The sequence below is a fragment of the Aedes aegypti genome, chromosome 3, assembly GCF_002204515.2.
Source record: "Aedes aegypti strain LVP_AGWG chromosome 3, AaegL5.0 Primary Assembly, whole genome shotgun sequence".
NCBI classification, from domain to species: domain Eukaryota; kingdom Metazoa; phylum Arthropoda; class Insecta; order Diptera; family Culicidae; genus Aedes; species Aedes aegypti.
In genome coordinates this window covers 368,363,492-368,383,133 of record NC_035109.1, presented here as the reverse complement: position 1 = coordinate 368,383,133, position 19,642 = coordinate 368,363,492, and the positions used below count along the sequence as shown (strand labels likewise).

The following is a 19,642-nucleotide window of genomic DNA, read 5'->3' as shown; positions in this document are numbered from 1 at the left end:
ACTGCTTCTACAGCAGCTTCGGAGTTTATTGGATTTAAACTCCACGTGTCCAGCAGAATATCGAGTGGAACATCTGGATTGGTTACTTCTGGGTTGCTTTTGCTGCCGTAGCGGTTTCGTAACTGGTTGCTGTGACAGCGGATGAGCCGTTTACGATCAGACAGCCAAATGTTGTACATGACTTGCCCAATACGTTCCACTACTTCTCCTGGTATCCAGCTCCACTCGTTTCCGTGGTGTACTTGCGCATACACTTGTTCCTTGACATCGAAATACTTGGCTTTTGCTCCATGTTTTTCGTTGTACTGGCTGTCTTGTTTGGAGTTCACATCCTTGAAGAATTTGCTTGGTGGTTTCATGAGCTCAAACGATGTTCGAAGAGGTTTGCCGAAAAGAATCTCGGCAGGTGATTTTCCTCCTGGCGCATTTCGACTGGGTGTAGAGCGATAGCAGAGCAAGAAAGTGTCTATGGCTTGGTCTATATCTTCCCCTCCTGCTTGAATTTTCTTAATTGTCCTTTTGAAGGTATCGACAAACCTTTCGGCTAATCCATTGCTCTGTGGATGGAATGGAGCAATTTTCAGATGCATGATACCGTTGGACTCGCAAAATCTCTCAAATGCATCGCTGGTTAGTTGGGCTCCGTTGTCGGAAACTAAGACTTCCGGCATACCAAACCGGCTGATGATTTTACGAAGAATAGCTATGGTGGCTGCTGTCGTGATTCGCTTTGTTGGAACTACCTCGGGCCATTTGGACAGTGCATCAACCAGCAGAAGATAGTAAGTATCGTTGACGGGACCTGCGAAGTCCACATGAACCCTCTGCCATGGCTTTTCAGGCACTGGCCATGATTGCAATTTAGTTTTGGTGTCTGTTTTGGCCACCGCTGCGCATTCATGACAATTTCGAACCAGAGCGGTGATGTGGTCGTCGATATTTGGCCAATAAACGAAATTTCGAGCTAAGGAGCGCATTCGTTCGATCCCCGGATGTCCCTTGTGCAGCTGCTGAAGCACCTTTTGTCGCAGCTTCTTGGGGATAACCACTCGGTCGCCGTACATCAGGACCTTCTGCGCTTCATACAGCGAATCTCGACGTGCGAAAAACTGTTGTACGCTTGAATGCTCACTGGTTGCTTCGGTAGGCCAGCCTTTCCTGATGAAGCTCGTAACTTTACGCAGTGCTTCGTCCTGTGCTGTCTCTTCCGCTATCATTTTGTATGAAACGGGAAGATGTTCGATGGACTGGCCTACAACATTGCAGATAACCTTTTCGATCTCGATGGACGCAATTACGAAATCCTCATCTGGCTTGATGTGAGAATTTATCAGGCGTGACAGAATATCTGCGTGACCAAAATGGTCCGTAGAAATATACTCGATTTGAAAGTCGTATAATAACATGGTGAGCGCCCATCTCTGTAGTCGGTTGGCTGTGTATGGTGGAATACCTTGTTTCGATCCAAAAATGGCCAGCAGCGGTTTATGGTCGGTCTGGAGAGTGAAGCGTCTTCCATAGATCATTCGATGAAATTTGGTGACCGCGTAAACCAATCCCAACGCTTCCTTTTCAATTTGGCTGTATCGGGATTCTGCTGGTGTGAGGCTTCTTGATGCGTGATACACAGCCTTTTCGGAGCCGTCTGGAAATCGATGAGCTATGCGGGCGCCAATGCCCACATTTGATGCGTCGGCTGATACTACTATATCCAAACGAGGATTATAGTGCGTCAGCATGAGAGGAGATTGCAAGATTTCCTTAAATCGATCAAACGACCGTTGACACTCATCTGTCCATTCGAAACTGGTTCCTTGCTTCAAAAGTTCATCCAGAGGGTAGCGAAGCTTTCGCATTTCTCGAATATACTTCCCGTAATAATTTATCGCACCTAAGTACGATCGCAGCGTCGAGACATCGCTAGGAGGTGGCATGTTCACTATCGCTTTCACTTTTTCAGGATCAGGGCGGATGCCCTCCTTGTCTAGAAGTTGCCCCAGATAGTTCACTTGGCGCATGAAGAATCGACATTTATCGATCTTAACGGTGAACCCATATTCTTGAAGGCGTTCGAGTACTTTATATAGGTTCTTCCTATGTTCCTCCTCTGTGCGACCCCCAACGAGAACGTCGTCGAGGTATGGGCAAGTGCAGTCCAGCCCAGCTAACATCGCATCCATAATTTGTTGGAACGCACCCGGGGCGCTTTTGATACCGGGTGATAACCGGTTGAACTGGTAAAGGCCCTTATGCGTATTGATGTTGATCAACTTCCTGCTTTCGTCATCCACCTGGACCTGAAGGTACGCATCTGATAAATCGATATGGCTGAACACTGTACAGTTAGCCATTCGATTGAAAATATCCTCCGGGAGAGGCAATGGGTAATTGTTTGCCTCAAGTGCATTATTCAATCCGGTGGAAAAATCGGCGCAAATTCGAATGGTGCGATCTGGGTTACGCACCACCACAATTGGTGCGGCCCAATCTGCGTACGTTATTGGCGTGATGATACCTTTATCTTGCAGGCGTTTCAATTCATCTTCAACGACGGCCTCCATGTTGTACGAAACCGGTCGCTTTGGCTTGAATACCAGTTGAACGTCTTTTTTGAGCGACAAATGCATCTTTGAGCACAACCCCAACTGATCGGTGAAAACGGTCGGGTACTTGGCTTTCAATGCAGCGACTTGGTGGTCTTCTTGCTTGGCGTCAACCAACTTGCAGAACGACGAGAATGGTACGTCCCACAGCCCAAACTTATCGAGTAGGTCTGAGCCTAGAACGTTAAGAGATAGATTAGTTCTACATACGTAACAGTTACCTTCTCTTTGATCGCCGCTGATGGAAATACAGGCACGGAACATAGCAGCGATTCCCAATTTATCGCCAGATGCGGTCTGAACTTCACAGTCCGGTGGCGATGTTTTCGGTGCTCCGATTTTGAGCCAGTTTTGTCTGGATATAATGGTGATATCAGAACCGGAGTCTAGTTGAAGGTTAACCGGAACTCCGTTGATGGTTGTCTCGACGTATCTTCTGCTCCGTGTGACGTTTTTCACGACGACAATCTTGCTTGAAGGTTTGTTCCGATTCGCTGGTTTTCCTTTTCCTGACTTTGGACGTGATTTTGACGAAAAACAGCTGCAATAGCCTTCCTTGTGGCCCGTTCTACCGCAATCTCGACACTTATGATCCTTGAAGTTGCAGTGGTTGGCAAAGTGCATGCCACCACAAGACCAACACGGTGTCTTCGGTGCCTGATCTTTTGAACGGTTTGATCTCTCCTTTCGATTTGGCTGAGAGTGCGTTCGAACGGCATTCGTTGCAGCCACGGCTGGCGTGGGGGGTTTTCCTCCAATGAGCACCGTATCCTGCTTCAAATTGATCAGACTCTAGCACTCTTCGACGATTTTCTCCAGGGTCATATCGCTGGTCTCGTTCATTCTCGAAAGAAGGCGCATTCGTATGTCCGAATCCTTAGGTGATTTGAGCCCACATACGAAGATAAGACATTTGAATTGATCTTCCTTTAGCTCTTGGAGCTTAAAATCAACACATGCTTTGTTGACTTTACACGAGTAGCTGATAAAATCCTCATCTTCGTCCTTCGTCGTCTGAAGGCACTGATAACGTCGATGGAACGTAGATACCGGTGTACCGAAGATGGTCCTCAGTTTGGCTACAGTTTCCTCAAACGAAAACTCCTTCGACAGTTTGGGGAGGATGAATGACGTGTACCGTTCGTGTGCAGAAGGACTCAGTTTTCGCAGTAACAAGCGCACCTTGGCATCGTCCTCCAGCTGGGCGGCATCCTTCTCAAAAAGATCCGCATACCGTGAAAACCAAGCATCGAACGAGTAACCTTTTTCAAGGTCGTATGCAAATTTCGTGATATTCGTCGCTAAGGAATCCAATATCAACTCGTTGCGGTTTGCGTTTTGGATATTTCCTTCGATTGCCGCCACATGCTGCGACAGCTTTGTCATCAGCGCCTGCTGATTGCTGAGAATTTGCAAAATTGTGTCTTTGAATGGTTGTTCACCACTGCCGGCCAACGAAGATGGCGCCTGTGGCTGCGACATTCTCACACGCGGTTTTCGGCGGCGCGATACTTTCGACCCGAAATTCGATACTCCGCGAACTTCCGCAGACTCGTCGCCACTTTGTTACGATGGGAAATAAGGCGGAGAATTATGACTCGTAACAAACAATAACTTTATTTTAATAATTAACAATTAAACGAATTAAAATGTACATGCTCTGCACACAGGTGTACTGCTACTCGTATATGTACGAACTGATGACAGACTTCTTCGGTGACGTAGCAGTTGGCACTGCCGATAGGCGACAGCGTAGAAGAATGTCAGAGTCAGAGCGATAGGGGTGCCCAACACTATTTACCGCCCTATTTTTGATTCCTCTTAGGATTCTTTATTTCAGGCAACAGGTCTTTAATATCATATGTTTAAGGTACTCTGTCGCTACCAGCCGAGTAAAAACGGAAAGCTTTCTTAGTCTTGTGATAACGACTGACAGACACCCTTTGCTTTCAATTTTCAGCTTAGGAATCCATTGGGTTAAAATTTTTCTTTGCTTCACTGTGCACAAAATATTAGCTAACGTTTGTCCTACCCATGGTTTCGAACGTGGACGCGCCTCTGATTCCATTTGTCCGATACTGTGCGCCTGGTAGTGATGTCTGAGGGGAAAATTCTAAAGAAGTCAATTAACAATCAGGTGGTGTATGAAGTTCGGATACTAATAAAAATGTTACCACGAATAAAGGTAATATAAAACGTGCATATATTCAATCAAATAGCTTTTCTTATTATTGTTCGTGTTTTCCTTCTGAGAAGAAAAACATTTCTTTGACAATCTTAAGCACACTTTGCCTAAATGCATATTCGCAGTTCCGAAGATCATAAACGACCAGCACACGTAGACAAGTATTTGCTTTGACAGCGATTTACCGTTGGCTTGATCCGATATTCAAATTGTTAGATAATGATCTTCTCCAAACCCGCCCTCTTAGAAGCTAATAACAAAGCATGGAAGCCAATCTGAGATAACCTACTGCCAAGTCTTCAATTCTCTTCTATCACAAAAGAGAGTCAATGGTTTCAAGTAAACAGTCAGATTTGGAGTTTCATTCTATTTTTTTTTGTATAGGTATTTCTATTGGAATTTTATTAAAACTATGTTCTGATTCGACTCAAACGACTTAGTACACATTTGATGAGCACTTCCACAGTTTTTTTTACATTAGAGTATTGTAGGACGATTAGAGTATTACAAACACTTGAAAAATGTCGACATTTTGCGACATTGCCTCCATACAATTATGTTTGATTTAATACTCGATAAATCGTTCAAACGCTTTCTATAAAACATTTTATCGCCATTTAATATTAATTCACGTGCGAAAACAGTTCAACAACTCCCATCTGTAAACGACACTAGTACAAAGAAAATTAAACAAAACGAAACATTACTTAGCACTGCGGTAGTGCTTGCGCAACACTTGCAGTGCCGCTTTGGCCGCTGCCCTCTTTGCGTCGTCCTTGTTTTGACCAAAACCATACGCTTCGTGTTGTTGGTTCCTTATCTCGTACCGCAGCTTAACAAGCACCGTGTCCTCGTCCGGGATGGCCCTGCTGAAGGTTGGCTTGCACGACGGCTTGAACTCATACAACTGTCGCACGATCTGGATCGGTGTGTTCTCGGTGAAGGTCAATATTTCATTGCCCATCATGCCGTAAATGACTTGCCAGGTGGCGGCAAAGTCGTTTCCAGAGTCCAAAAAGACCGCAGCTACCAGACTCTCGAACACATCGCCCAGCGCCTTCGGAACGTCTACGAATTCGGCCATCTTCCGGTCTGATTCTTCGACGAGCAAGTTCACCTGATCGGTAATTTCGTGTTTGTTTTGTTCTTGGAACAACACAAACTTGCTAACTGTGTCGGTGAAAGATGCCGACTCTGCCAGGATGTACAAGTGGAGACCATGGCGAACAAGTATGCACGCCAAAGTGACGTTATTCACCAAAGCCGAGCGCAGATCTGTTAACTGCCCGGGACTCATGGTAGGGTTCTGCTCAAAGATGTACATCGAGATGAGGAAATCTAATACCGCATCGCCGAGGAATTCCAACTGTTGGTAGCTTCCCGTAATTCTGTTGGTAGGGTATGACGCATGGGTGAGTGCTTGTAGGAGATAAGTTCTATCCTTGAACTTATATCCCAGAATACTTTCAATTCTTCTGTAGTTCTTGAGGAATGCATCTACTTCACGAATATCAATATGAGTTTTCAGTCGTTGGTTTTCGATCTTGTCAGCAAGGAGCTTCAGGACATTGTGCGTTTTCGGCAGGATTCCGAAATGTGGCAACAGTTTGAAGGAACGCTCGATGCCAACTGATTGCACACAGACGCCTAGCAATGCTTCCATGGCATCCGCCGGTGTCTTGTCCCCCATGGTCTGCTGTGAGAGATAATTTGCCATTGGCGAGGGATCAGGCATGTTGCCATGCAGCTCAAGCTGAGCAATAAAATCATCACTGTTCTTTGCTGTCACCACACCGGTTTTGATTTCCTCCTCTGTTAAGGTCAACCGATATAGCACTCGGGCGGAATGATTCACAGATTGCATCGTTCGTTTGATGTTCTTCGGAACCGTTGCTAGAGGTGGTTGCCAGTCGTTTTTGGGATCGAATTTGTGAATTTTTAGCATTCCAGGTAGTCCGTACTTTATCGCACAATAGACCAGGTTGCGATTGCTTACAATTTGGCCCTTAACTGCAGTGAGGAAGCCTTCGTGCCATTCCTTGTGATATTTAACAAGGTAGAGAGAGATGGAAAACTTCAAAAAAGCATCGCCCAACAATTCGTAGCGTTCCAGGTCAAAAACATCGGACGATGATTTCGTCGTCAATGCCTTGATTATGTTCTTCTGTTGAAGATTGACATTGACCGTATTTGCTGGGGTCAACTGGAGCAGTTTAATGGCAAATTTCTGGTCTACGGGTACATCCAAGATTGCCATAGCTTCTCGCTTCGGACTACCAGCAGCACGTCTATATACGGCTGACGTGTATGCATTACTAATACGCTCTGCGGCCTTTTCACGCATCGACAGATCGGAAAACTTATTCACAAAGACATTGTAGTAGTCCAGATCAAGTTTCGACACTTGATCCCAGTTTCGCTCAATATCCACCGGTTCCTCGTCCTCCTGCCACGGCAGAGGTATATCGCCGGTAATGGAGCACATTTGGTTTCGTGCCAACTCGCTCAAATTCTCTGGAGCCACCAATGACCTCTTCGCTTCTTCCAAATCAAATTCGTCGTCTTCGTCTTCATCTTCTTCAAATTCCATCAGCTGTAGTTCCTCCAACTGCTTTCCTTTCCGCTCCTTGTACTCAACGTCCACGTCTTCGATCGTGTGATTCTCCAAACAGCCAACATTTGCACCCGTTGCCAGATCCACGCGAATGTTTTCCGCCAACAGAAGATAGTGCAATCGATGAAGTGCACTGGGCAGGAGGGTGGCCTTCAACCAGTAGTCAGCTGGAAATTGGTAGTTGTGACACAGTTCGGGAATCAGAATTTCGTTAAAACGCCAATGTTTGCTTCGGGTGCTCTTTCCGTCGTCTTCCACTCCGGGGTTCAACCGGTTGAGGTAACTAGTGATGCCTTTCACTTCAATGAGAAACTGATCTGGCTTAACCACTGCCAAATGGTAAGCTTGGCTGAAATAATTCGCGTAGGAACTGAAAAGAAAAGCAAATGTTGTATCTTCTGCGAGGATCAATTTTGTTTGGCATACAGTCGTTTGGGATAATCTGATAAATATTGAATTTAATCAAATTCCTTTCATTCAGCAAAGGAGTGTTGAGGTGAAGATGCTTCAGAAAACCGTTTAGGCTAAAAACATGAATGATTGGTCCATTAATTCGATCTTATAACACTTCCCCGAAAACCATTACCCCGAAAACCAGTTCACCGAATGCGCCACTTCCCCGACAGTCAGTGATGCACTTCAAGAAATTCTTCAAAGGCGCTCGCAAATTTGAGCCTAGAAATCCATCTTCCTCGTACTGTGTTTTCCTGGTAGTGTTAAGAGGGCAGCATCCGTCATTGATTTCGGCATTTTCAAAAGCAGGTTTTTCGTTCAAAATCAAGAAAATTTGCAAGAAAATGTGTTCACTGTATTTTATTCTTCAACCGAAACACAGTGAACACATTTTCATCGAATATTTTTTAAGTTTTGAGCATTAAAACTGCTTTTAAAATTTCGATAATGACGATGACTACGATGATGGACGAATCTAGCTAATCCAGCAAAGAATCATTATAAAATTTGAATGAAAAATGTAGAAGGAACTTTATTTTTATTATTTTTGTTCCTTATTTATTTTTATTCCCCTCGTACCACCCAAATGGTTAAGTACGGACAACACAAAAGATTAATATGAAATAAAAATCTGTAATGTATCGTAATTGAAAATACATAATTATGTGTGATATCCACTAATTTAAAAATATTTTCTAAAAAACGTGAATACATGACATTTACAATGCCGTAAGCAAGTGTGTATTAAATACAGTCAAACCTCCATGAGTCGATATCTGAAGGGGCCATAGACTCATGGAAACATCGAGTCAAGGAACAGAAATGCTTTGGAATGCTGTTCGAGCAAGTCATCATAGTTACCGTGAAATTTTGTTTAAGTATGGTTCCATGAGTCAATATTAAGACATAGAACATCGACTCATGGAGGTTTCACTGTATAATTGATTTCCCTTTACTTCGTTACACATAATTGAATAATTAGTAGTACCGAGAGACCTATGTAGTACTAGAAGTGGTGCCCCATTCAGAGCCCGGCCACTATACGGACTTTGATGTGACTGTTATGCGAATATTTTTAAGATGGGACAACACAAGTAGGGTTTGTTTTTGTACAAGTTAGGAACAAAGTCTACTTTTTAGCAGTTTTGTATCGATCTTCTGACGATGTTGAGTTGATTTATGCAAAAAACGTAAATCGGTCAAAAGTCGACATGGGACTGTTATGGGATTATAAGCAGTTTGAAAATTTCTTATACTGTTGGGGCAATATGAACACCGGGTGACAAAGTAGAGCTGACACTTCAAAGACAAAGAAATATAACTTCGAACACAAAATTATCCAAAAATATTTAGCATTCAATGCAATGACTATGAAGCAGAACCACAAATCGGATGAAAATCGTCAATTATTGATTAAAACTAACCTGGAGGCAATATTAAAAGCATCTCTACAAAAAATGTCGAAAATTGATTTTGATCATGTTTTCAGTGGCACAGTGAGCTGTCACTATGGTTTCCTGAATATGTACTTCATTTTTCGAAGTTTTGAGAACAATCGCGGGACAATTTTCCTATAAACATTTAGGTGTCCATACTGCACCATCGGGGTGTCCACCTTGCCCCGCTAGCTTGATGGCGCACGCTATGTCTGAACCAGACGATTATAAACATCGGATTTTTCCTCGCTAGAGTTTAGTATTTGGGTTATATTTTAATAATCGGAAAGTTTTAAAATATTCCATCGGTGAAATTTTGATTTTTCCTCTTTTTAGCCATTTTTCATACTAAATCCTATGAAAATCACGTTTTCGATGCATTTCAGCCCATACAAAATGTATGGAAAAAATTTCACCGATAGAATATTTCAAAACCTTCCGATTATGAAAATATAGACTAAATATTGATCTCTAACGGGAAAAAATCCGATGTACATTCCATTTTTGTAATCGTCTGATTCAGACATAGCGTGTGGCGACTACCAAATACCGTGCAGGCACCATATTCTAAACGCTTAAGAAAATCTGAAATTAATTGCATAAGGGAAAGTAGATATTTTCTACTTGGTCGTCGGTATTTACTACCTTCGCATTTGGTAAAGATATATGTTAACTTTAGGCTTAATATCGGTAGCATAAACATAAGGGATCAGACAGAAGACATATTTTTGATAACTGTGTCGATGTTCCTTATTCTGAACAGTCAACAAGCAAGTGTTCCTAATAACAGACAAAATTGTTCCTAATTATAGACACAAATAAATCTTCTTGTTTGAAATAAAAACATTCATATTTATTAATGGTTTATAACAACATTTCAACGAGGCATTTTATCAGCACATCCTCGGGCCTTTTTAGCAGACCTGATCGCTCTCTTTACTGCTTTTTGTTTTTCTTTTTCGGGTTTATCTGCCTCAAGCTTCTGGTAGTACTTCTTGTAATCTTCGCTACTAGCAACTACTGGAGGACGACTACGGATGGTTCGCCTTATACGCCGACTCGTGGCTTGTGTCTTCGATGGAACGCGAAATACTTTATTGAAGCAATCGTTCTGTGCATCAGCAGAAGTAGAAATTGGATGACTGCTTGCAGTAACCCTTGATGGTAGCTTGTCGTTAGAACAGATCTCATCAGTAGTTGTGTTCGGTAGATCTTTTTCATTCGTCAAACGCTTGTTCGAAATGTCTGGCATTTGTTCTGGGACATATTCTTTAACCTGTTCCTGAACGAATCGTGAAAATCCAGACAAATGGTTTTGATAATCACCTGATGACAAAAGAAACATAAATGAAAAATAAATGGTTTTATTTAAATTTGTGTTATTTTACCCATAATTTCTGCTTCGTCAAAACCATAAAATGAATCCGCCTCAACGATATCCGACTGCGTTGGTTTTTCATTTGCAACTTTTTTGATGTGTTTCCACATTTGGAATAAGTTTACATTAGACTGGCCCAGCTCAGTATGGGAGAAAAATAAAGTTGTATAATTCCACGGGGCACCCCCCAGAATTATTCCTTAGGGTTAGAGGAAGGCTTCCTGAAAATTTCAGCTCATTTGGTCGTTCTATGAGCTGGCGCATTTGAAATGAAATTAATATGGGATTTCCATCTCAAACATATGAAAAATAGTACATCCATTACTGTTTGATTCAGGATAATTGTTGATCGCTTTCAATTGAACCCAGAATGTCAAAAACTCTACTTGATATCATAGCGAACAATATTGTAGAAGGTTGTATCATGATTAAAATAATTAAAGTTCGTGTTTTAACTATCTGAAATAGATCTGCAGTACAGCTCTGTATTTCTTCAACACAGCATGATGGTTAACACTAGGCGCATCATAGCCACCTATGACACTGGGCGAGCTGCTGCGCAAGGCGCAGCATATATGTGACTGTACGGGAGTTCTTATCTAAGCCTAACTTTCAACAACTGAAAAGGTAATGAAAATGAGCTTACATCCAAATACGACCTTCTGCAATTATGTTCATTAGGGTATCAACAAGTGTATTTGTCATTCTGGGCCTAATTGAACACGATCAATTAGTATACAGAACAAAACCGTGACAAAGGGTCAATTTTCAATGTATTTGAAATGAATATCCCATACAAACTTCAAATTGAATGCGCCAGCTGGTGGCGCAACCAAATGAGTTGAAATTTCGAGAGACCTTTTTTCTTACCCTAAGGCACATATCTAGGGGGTGCCCCGTTGAGTTTTACAACTTTTTTGTTTTAGGGCCAGTCTAGTTTACATCAATGGTGGGTCCTGCCCAAGAGATGCGTTTTTCATTTTCTTCGAATGTCTTGCGTTGATTTTTTGTGAGATATGATTCCACAACACTCAGGGCAATTCCAGCATGCTCAATTTGATCTTTGGAATACGAAGTGGATACTGCAGGAGCTTCGTCTTGAGTTCCGCTTTCATCTTTTTGGAGAAGCATTCCATAGTTCACTGCATCCGGATCAAATGGCACGAGACCACACTTTCTGAATCCGTTTTGAAGAGTACTTGATAATTTATCAATTTCATTTACAGCTTGTTGAAGTAAGGAAGCAAATTCTGACCGTGGCAAAGGATCTCCAGCTCGTTCAATTCTCCAATCGATCAACATTTTGTTCCACTGAACCTTTAATCCTCTAAAAAAGGACACGTCTAAAGGCTGCAGAACATGAGTTGAGTTGGGATAAAGACAAATGAGAATGATTTTGTTTTCTCGGCAAAACTCGTTCGTTTGATAACATACATGGGACTTATGTCCATCAACGAAAACGATAACCGGAAACGTCATTCCACTCTTTACAAGCCATGGATGAAACACATTTTTCAAGTAATAATAAAATGTCTCCTGTGTCATCCAACCACTATCGCTCTTACCTGCTGTCCAACCATCCGGCATATTTTTCACAATGTCAGCAGGCAGTCGCATTTTGTACGGATACAAAACCAATGGGGGAGCCAATGTACCAGCTGCATTGGCACAAAATAATACTGTGTAGTTTTCCTTTTCGGAATTGGCGTTCGATGTGTGGACATATTTTTCTCCACGCTTGGCAAGAACTGACTCCTTAGTTGGCACGAGATGTATGCCTGTTTCGTCCAAATTGAAAACGGAAGCCGGATTTCGAAGAATATTCTGTAGGTTTTCTGCGCATATGTATGTTGACACTTCGTTAAACCATTTCCGAATCTGCACCTCGGTAACCGAAGTCCGTTGTTTGGACAAAGCGCTCGGGATCCGTCTCGAAATATCCGGATGTCGTTGCAAAAACAACTGAATCCATTTTCTTCCCGGGGTGTTATTTGGGAAGACACCCGATTTTCCGGAAAGAACCATGTACTGACCTACCGATATTCTTAAGCGGTTTGTGTCAATGGGAAAGCCAGCTTTAGCTGACCGCACAATATAATCCACTATGCGATCCTCATCTTCTTCCGATAATATAATTGGCTTTCCAGGGCGTTTATTTATTGTCGGATTTTTCATCTTGGAGTGGAGAGTACTGACAGCAATTCCGTATAGGGCTGCAGTGCTTCTTATCGTAAACCCCTTCCTGACCATAGTAATGGCCCTCTCCAGCTTCCACGGGTCGTGCACGGAGATTTTTTTTTTTGCCGCTGCATACCTGTTCATTATATGGAACATTTAACAAAAATGAGTGCCGATCGTTGAACACTTGATATATTAGAGATTTAACGCAATAGTTTCATAAATTTGTAAATAATTCAAAGATATATTCTTACCGGTGGGTTTCCAGCAGCTACGATTGGAATTTGAATATATTTTCAACACAAAATAAAGCAAATGTATTGACCGGCGTTTTAGTGCACAAGCTAAGCGGCCATGTTTTTTTTTCACGTTTGTCAAAGTCCGCACTTTATTTTTCGTCAATTCGCGTGAAATGTTTCCGAAATATATCTGTGTCACGGATACCCGAAGAGAAAATATATAGCTGATGTAAGTTATTTAATTTTTCGTGCCAAAATTTCGATTAAACGATTGAAATTAATAAGTTTATCCTAAACTGTTCAGAATATGGAACTGTCTATACACGGAAAAAAATTCTGTGGTAAAAATTACTATTGTAGCTGACTACACCCATTCTTGAAACTACCATGGAATTTTAGATCAATTTACTATGTTTACGGTACATCCCACCACATTTCTGGTACATTTGACAGAAATAATTTACAACAATCTGATTTCGAGAACAGACATGGTAAAATCAAGCGCATTTCTGGTCTGCTGAAAATTGCCGGTGCGAGCGCTTAAGTTAACCCCCTAAAATGGTAGTTTTTACCGCACAATTTTTTTGAGTGTAATATGGAGCTCGCACGGTATAAGCTTTTTTAAAACCTTTTTTTTTATAACAAAATATTTTTTTCCTAATTATGCAACCATGTTCAACAAATGCTTAAGAACTCTAAAAAGCATACTGCGCATAAAAAAACAGTATAATATTCATGCCTTTACAGTCAAAATAGGCATATTCCTTAGGGTGTCCATACTACCCCGTGTCCCCCTAAGAGAATGGGTTGTCCGTGGATAGTCATTCTGTTTCGGACTCTCGTGTGATTCGGACGTTTTTTCGATTCGCTCCTTTTTCCGAAGTTCGTTTTGTGTGTAAGTGCACTTTCGCTCCTTCTGCAATATCGCGTTCCCGTGACTGCTCCCCGGCGCTATCATACCTTCTTGGTGTGGCTAGCGTGCGAGCCTCCCTGCAGCACATCAATTGCGACCCATAGCATTCGCGTCGCAACCACAAAGTAGAAGGCGGATTCCGCCTCGAACCCTGCCCCGCTGGCCGACAACGGGCAAACGCTAGAAGCGAAGATGCTTACCCGGCGGCTTACAACAACAGGTTGCTGGCAAACAACCAGTTTGCCTCTCTGCCAGTGCACCAAGTCCTCAGAAGGCGAAGGTTGCCCCTCTGTTCGCGGCGAGGACGGACATCTTGGAACTAGCGGCCCTCAACATCAAGCCGCTGTACCACACCGCCACCGCCCGAAGAAAAGAGACGTGACGCAGTGCGGCAACTGCCTCGCGTTCGGTCACGGGACGAGGAACTGCCACATGAAACCCCGCTGTGGCAAATGTGCCGGCGCGCACGCAACGACGACATGCCAATCAATGGAGGAGGGCATCGAACCGAAGTGTGTCAACTGCGGTTCCAACCACGAGGGCAGCAGCAGTAACTGCCCCAAACGAGCGGAGTTCCTGGTAATCCACCAGCAATCATCCGCCGGCCTCCCCCACCGCTGACTGAGGAGCATTTTCCAACTCCCCGCTACCAGGTGCCCAATCTGCCACCGCTTCCTCCAACCCACCGACAGGCATCCCGCCAGTCGGCCCCCTCCGATCAGCATAGCCTCGCGGCCGCCGCCGCTGCTCCACCGGTGCAGAATGCGCCCCCTCCTAGGTGGGGGAATCCTGGACCCAGTGCTCCCGGCACTCCTCCCTCCGACGACGGCTCCCTGTACACGCCGGTGCAAATGTTGGCATACACCAGGAACTTGTTCCAATGGCTGCCGTTCCGTCGGAACAGATCGATACCACCAATTCGGTTGTATTTGGCCCGTGAGGCCATCACCAGGATCGCAAACAGGAACGCTTGTTCTCTTCGGAACAAAGCCATTGAGAAAAGCATCGACATTGCCATCATCACGGAGACGCATCTCAAGCCTGAGATGAGCGTCTCCATTTCCAGCTATCGACGTGTGAGGCTAGATCGGACCGGCTCTGAAGGAAGAGGAGTCGCCATCGCTTTGCGCCACAACATGAACTGCTGCCTGCTGCTGAACCTGCCGTCATTGAGGCCGTAGCAGTAAAAGTGCAAGCTTCCAACGACCCGATCACCATCATCGCTGCATACTACCCAACGCAAGCGAACCTCAACGATGGGTCGGCAACGGCCCTACGGCAGAACATCACCAAGCTAACTCGGCTGCGCGGGCGGTACGTCATCGCTGGCGACCTCAACGCGAAGCATGAAGCCTTGGGCCCCTAGGCTAGGGGAACCACCGAAGAAACTGAAACGGAGTTATCCTGCAGCAAGGCTTGAAGGAAGGTGACTTCAACATCTTGGGCCCCATCAACCTGTTCATCACCAACATGGTAAGCATCTCCCAACCGGTCGTCTACCAGCAACTCAGCTCGGACCACTATCAGGTGGTGGCGGAAGTTGGGTCCTCGGTCAACCGGCATCTCAGGACTCGGCGCAACTATCATCGTGTCAACTGGGACCAGTACCGGCACTGTGTCGACTACGAGGTTCCACTCGAGTCATCTAATGACGGCAATCGGCAGCTGTAGGCCATCGAAAGGGCGATCTCCCAGGCCAAAGAACGACACGTGCCGGCAATCAGTCAGGTGAGCAACAATGTGCCAATTGATAGACTTAATTATTATTATTATTAGCTTTATTAGGGAGATTTTCAGCCCGTGGCTGGTTCATCTCCAAATATATAGACTTAATAAAGATTTGATCAGACTTCGTAACACCATCCGCAGGCAGTACCAGCGAACTGGGCTGCCTACCCTTAAATCCGATGTAAATCGGATGAACAAAATTATCAAGCCCAGAATGTTGCACCTCATAAAACAAAATTTTGCAAATAAGATCCGCGCTCTCCCAGACTGTGCTCAGCCGATCTGAAAGCTAACGAAAATCTTGAAAACTAAGCCTAGACCCATTCTACCGCTGGTTCCAATAGATAATAATAGCCCAGTAGATCGCTTGATAACGCCTACTAAGAAGGCAGCCGAAATAGGTCGACATTTCGTCAGTTCACACAATCTTGGACACAACATCATCAGTTCGCATGAAGCTGCTGTTAATGAGCATGTAAACAACCTCCATCAGATCCCCAACGCCCCAATTGTGCAGGTGTGGAGGAAACAGTGGGGCATGTCGTATTCGATTGCTCCCGTTTCATTGTTGTGAGAGGTCGCATGCTCGCTACATGCGAAGGGGACACGTCCCACGACAATATAATAGAGAGAATTTGTGCGGATGCCAAGTGCTGGAATGGAGTAACTACGGCTGTCACTCACATTATGTTAGAATTGCAGCGCCTATGGCGCGCCGACCAAGAGTTGGCTGCAGAGGATTAGCCCTGCCGAGGCTGGTCCCTTGTAACATTGTTTAAGTCGGCTAGGAGAAGCAGTTTGCCTAGGCTACTTCTGCTACACGTGTTGTGCTATATGCACTGCCCCCTCCCCGAAGTTGGTTCCGGGGAAATAAGGGTCTGAGGCCAAGGGTAATGTCGGTGCACTGTACTAGTGTGGGACAAAATTTAGATTCTCGCTCCAGGCCACTTTTTGGATTGCATTTCGGTCCCATAACAACTAGCATAGCATAAACTGACTGTACATGTCAATGGTTGCTACTCCGTGATTGATCGGAACTGGTAAGAATTGCACTACGATCCAAATGAATAAGGGATGGGAGTTTCCGCTTACTCTCGAAATGCAATTTTAGCAGATCTAATCAGTGTTGTGAGCAATCACGGTAGTCGACACGTTTTCGCTGATATTCGGCTTCGCTTAAACATTCACAACACGAGCGATCAAACGAATGTCGAAAAGAAAAATGTCAATTGAATGCCACTGACCACGATAGCAATGTTAGGAAGCGTTATGGTGTTGTTTGTTTCTGTTCTGCTTTCACTGTATGTGTGTCACATTCGACATAACAGACAAGATCAAATTATCCATGTTGTTTATGATCCGATGTCTGAATTCTATGCAAAACTTATGATTTATGCAAATTTTCTCGTATCAGACGACATTCAATTGACACTTTTTTGTGTATGTCGACGTTCATTCTACCGCTCTTGCTGTGACTGCTGACCATGGCAACGAAACGAACGTCGCTCAAAGTGTCGAATGTTCACAGCACTGGATCTAATATTATTGATCAATAACGGTGCCGGCCAAGTCCTTACAATCAGTTGGGATTGGGAAGGAATGTTAGGGTGTGATGATTGTTGCTTCTAGAGACCGAGAATACCTCTGCATCTCCACAATCACCACGGGAAGGGTGTTTATTAGTGAGGGAGGAAAAGATCTGGGAGTCACCTCTGGTCGATGATGCGATCCATGGACAAGGGGGAAATATACGACTTATATTTAAAGCTAGTTTTGTATTTTTGTCTCGAGAAGTTTTTGGTAGAAGCTTTAAAAAATACGTCCACATCTATAATGTCGAACAATTCAAAAGATGTGTTTTATTAATGACGAAAACTGAAAATTACATGTATATATTTTAAATAATATGAAACAGGAATAATGCCGACACTTGTAGTGACGAACTATACATAGTTTGTTTGAAAATTACATATGAGTATTACTGTGCATTTTGTCTCGATATGGTAGAAGTTTTAAAAAACACGTCAAAATCCACAATGTCGAACAATTCAAAAGATAATTTTTAATAATGTCAAAAAGAGAAAAACATATGCATATTGAAATTGTACAAGAAAAAAGCATAATGCCGACACTTATAGTGACGAACCATACAAAGTTTGTCCCACTATTACTCAAAAGTTACGCTTTCAAGAAAATATGTGTTATCACAAGCATGAAACGAACTCACCAGTTGGTAATCCATCCTCGACTGAACACAAAACTGACACTGACAGCAAAACTTCTTGGCGTCCCGAAAACAAACCGTCCCGCTTGTGCCCTCCCAAATACCTACCCAGCAAGACGCTCAAAAAAAAAAAATCTTCGGAAACGTGCGCGAAACTGTGAGCAAAATCTATCCGACGACGCAAAACCGAACCGTCCTGCTTGGGCTTCACGAAGCACTACCCAGCAAGACGCTCCAAAACAGGAAAAAAAATCTCCAGCGGCGGAAACACGCGCGAAACCGTGAGCAAAATTTATCGGACGACGCAAAACCGAACTGTCCTGCTTGGGCTTCACGAAGCACTCTGCATTTCGGTCCCATAACAACTGTGCAAAATTTCAGCTCGATCGGTGAAACTATATTGACGCGCCAGCCGTTCGAAGTTTGTATGGGATTTACTATGGGAAAACTTACTTTAGCAAAGAAAAATTGCCAGAGGTCGCCAATTGACTTCTATAAAAATTCTGAACACAGACCTCGATAGGTATTTCTACGACAAAGAATATTGCCGAAGGTTCAATGTAATACTGCAATAGTATCCGTTTTAAATTATGCCAAACGACTGTTTTGCCAAATAACTGTATGCCAAACGGGGTGGACCCCTTCTGCAATTAAATGTATGATTCTTAAACGTAACATAACTTACCCGTACTCCGGATTTGGGAAAGGACTCTCCGGAGTCAGATGTTCATGCACCATAGTGACAACGTATGGCTGTTCCTTGTTGTTCTTGTACCACGGTAAAATGACCTTGTGTCGGTACTTATCGGCTTCGAATTCCATCTTGTTACGAGCTATCGTTGAAATTTCCGAAGGTGGTTCGCTCAAATTTTGAAATTCTCGGATGAGTTTCCAGTCTAGGTGAGTAGAATTTTTCAAAGGCACCACCAGAAAACTGTTTTCCTCGTTGTCGTAATCGCAGCAGAGAAATTCCTTCCACAGTTTTAGCACGTCGCGGAAGACTGTAACATGGAATTGTCTCAGTAGAGCAAGTTCTATTTCGGATCCCCCGTTAGGCAGCACGATGGGAGTCTCCTCTATGTGTACGTTGATTAGTCCCAAAGTCACAAAGAACTTCATCTTTGCTAGGGCCGGGAGAGGTTTCGTAGTCATTAATCCAAAATTATTCTCCGAGCTATACAAAGAGTGGAAAATGTTGACATTATCGTTTGTTGGATCCTGTGCAAACCCAGCTGCAATTCGCAGAACGTAGATGTAACAGGGTTTGCCCGGCTGTGGGAAACACTCTGTTGTTTGCTTTGGATACTGGATAGCGTGCGTTCGTATGCACTTTTGGGTGCCTGCTAGTTTGCCGAGGTCTGAAATCATAAAGAAAAGTTATATTACTCAACCTACAGATAGATTTGGTGAATACTTCATTTCATTCATTCATTTAGTTAACATCTAAACAGATAACACTGAATCAACAATTTCATGACACAATACTCGGTTTGTGGCCGCAACGACGTTTGAGAACTTCAAGAGATTGCAGGTCCTAATCAAGCATAGTCTACGTTTCATGCCCGTAGAGGACTATCGGCCTCATAAGCGATTGCCATTTTTTGATCGCAGCTTCTTGCGGCGGCCATAGTAGGTCCGACTTCCACTGATGAAGCGCCTACGTATTTTACGGCTAACGTTCAGCCGTCAGC

General features: G+C 43.7%; 1 protein-coding gene across 2 annotated transcripts in view; it reads right to left on the bottom strand.

Annotated features, from left to right (window-relative positions):
* Nucleotides 1–4,783: 4,783 nt before the first annotated feature.
* Nucleotides 4,784–19,642, bottom strand: part of LOC5579924 (endoribonuclease Dicer) — a 42,448-nt gene continuing 27,589 nt past the window's right edge. For both annotated transcript variants that reach the window (XM_001652162.2, XM_021850223.1), the window contains exons 9-10: nt 18,637–19,309; nt 4,784–7,772 (exon numbers count right to left, since the gene is read on the bottom strand). In XM_001652162.2, coding sequence (XP_001652212.1) covers nt 5,492–7,772; nt 18,637–19,309 — 2,954 coding nt within the window. In that variant the 3' untranslated portion in view covers nt 4,784–5,491. The remainder of the gene's footprint in view (nt 7,773–18,636; nt 19,310–19,642) is intronic.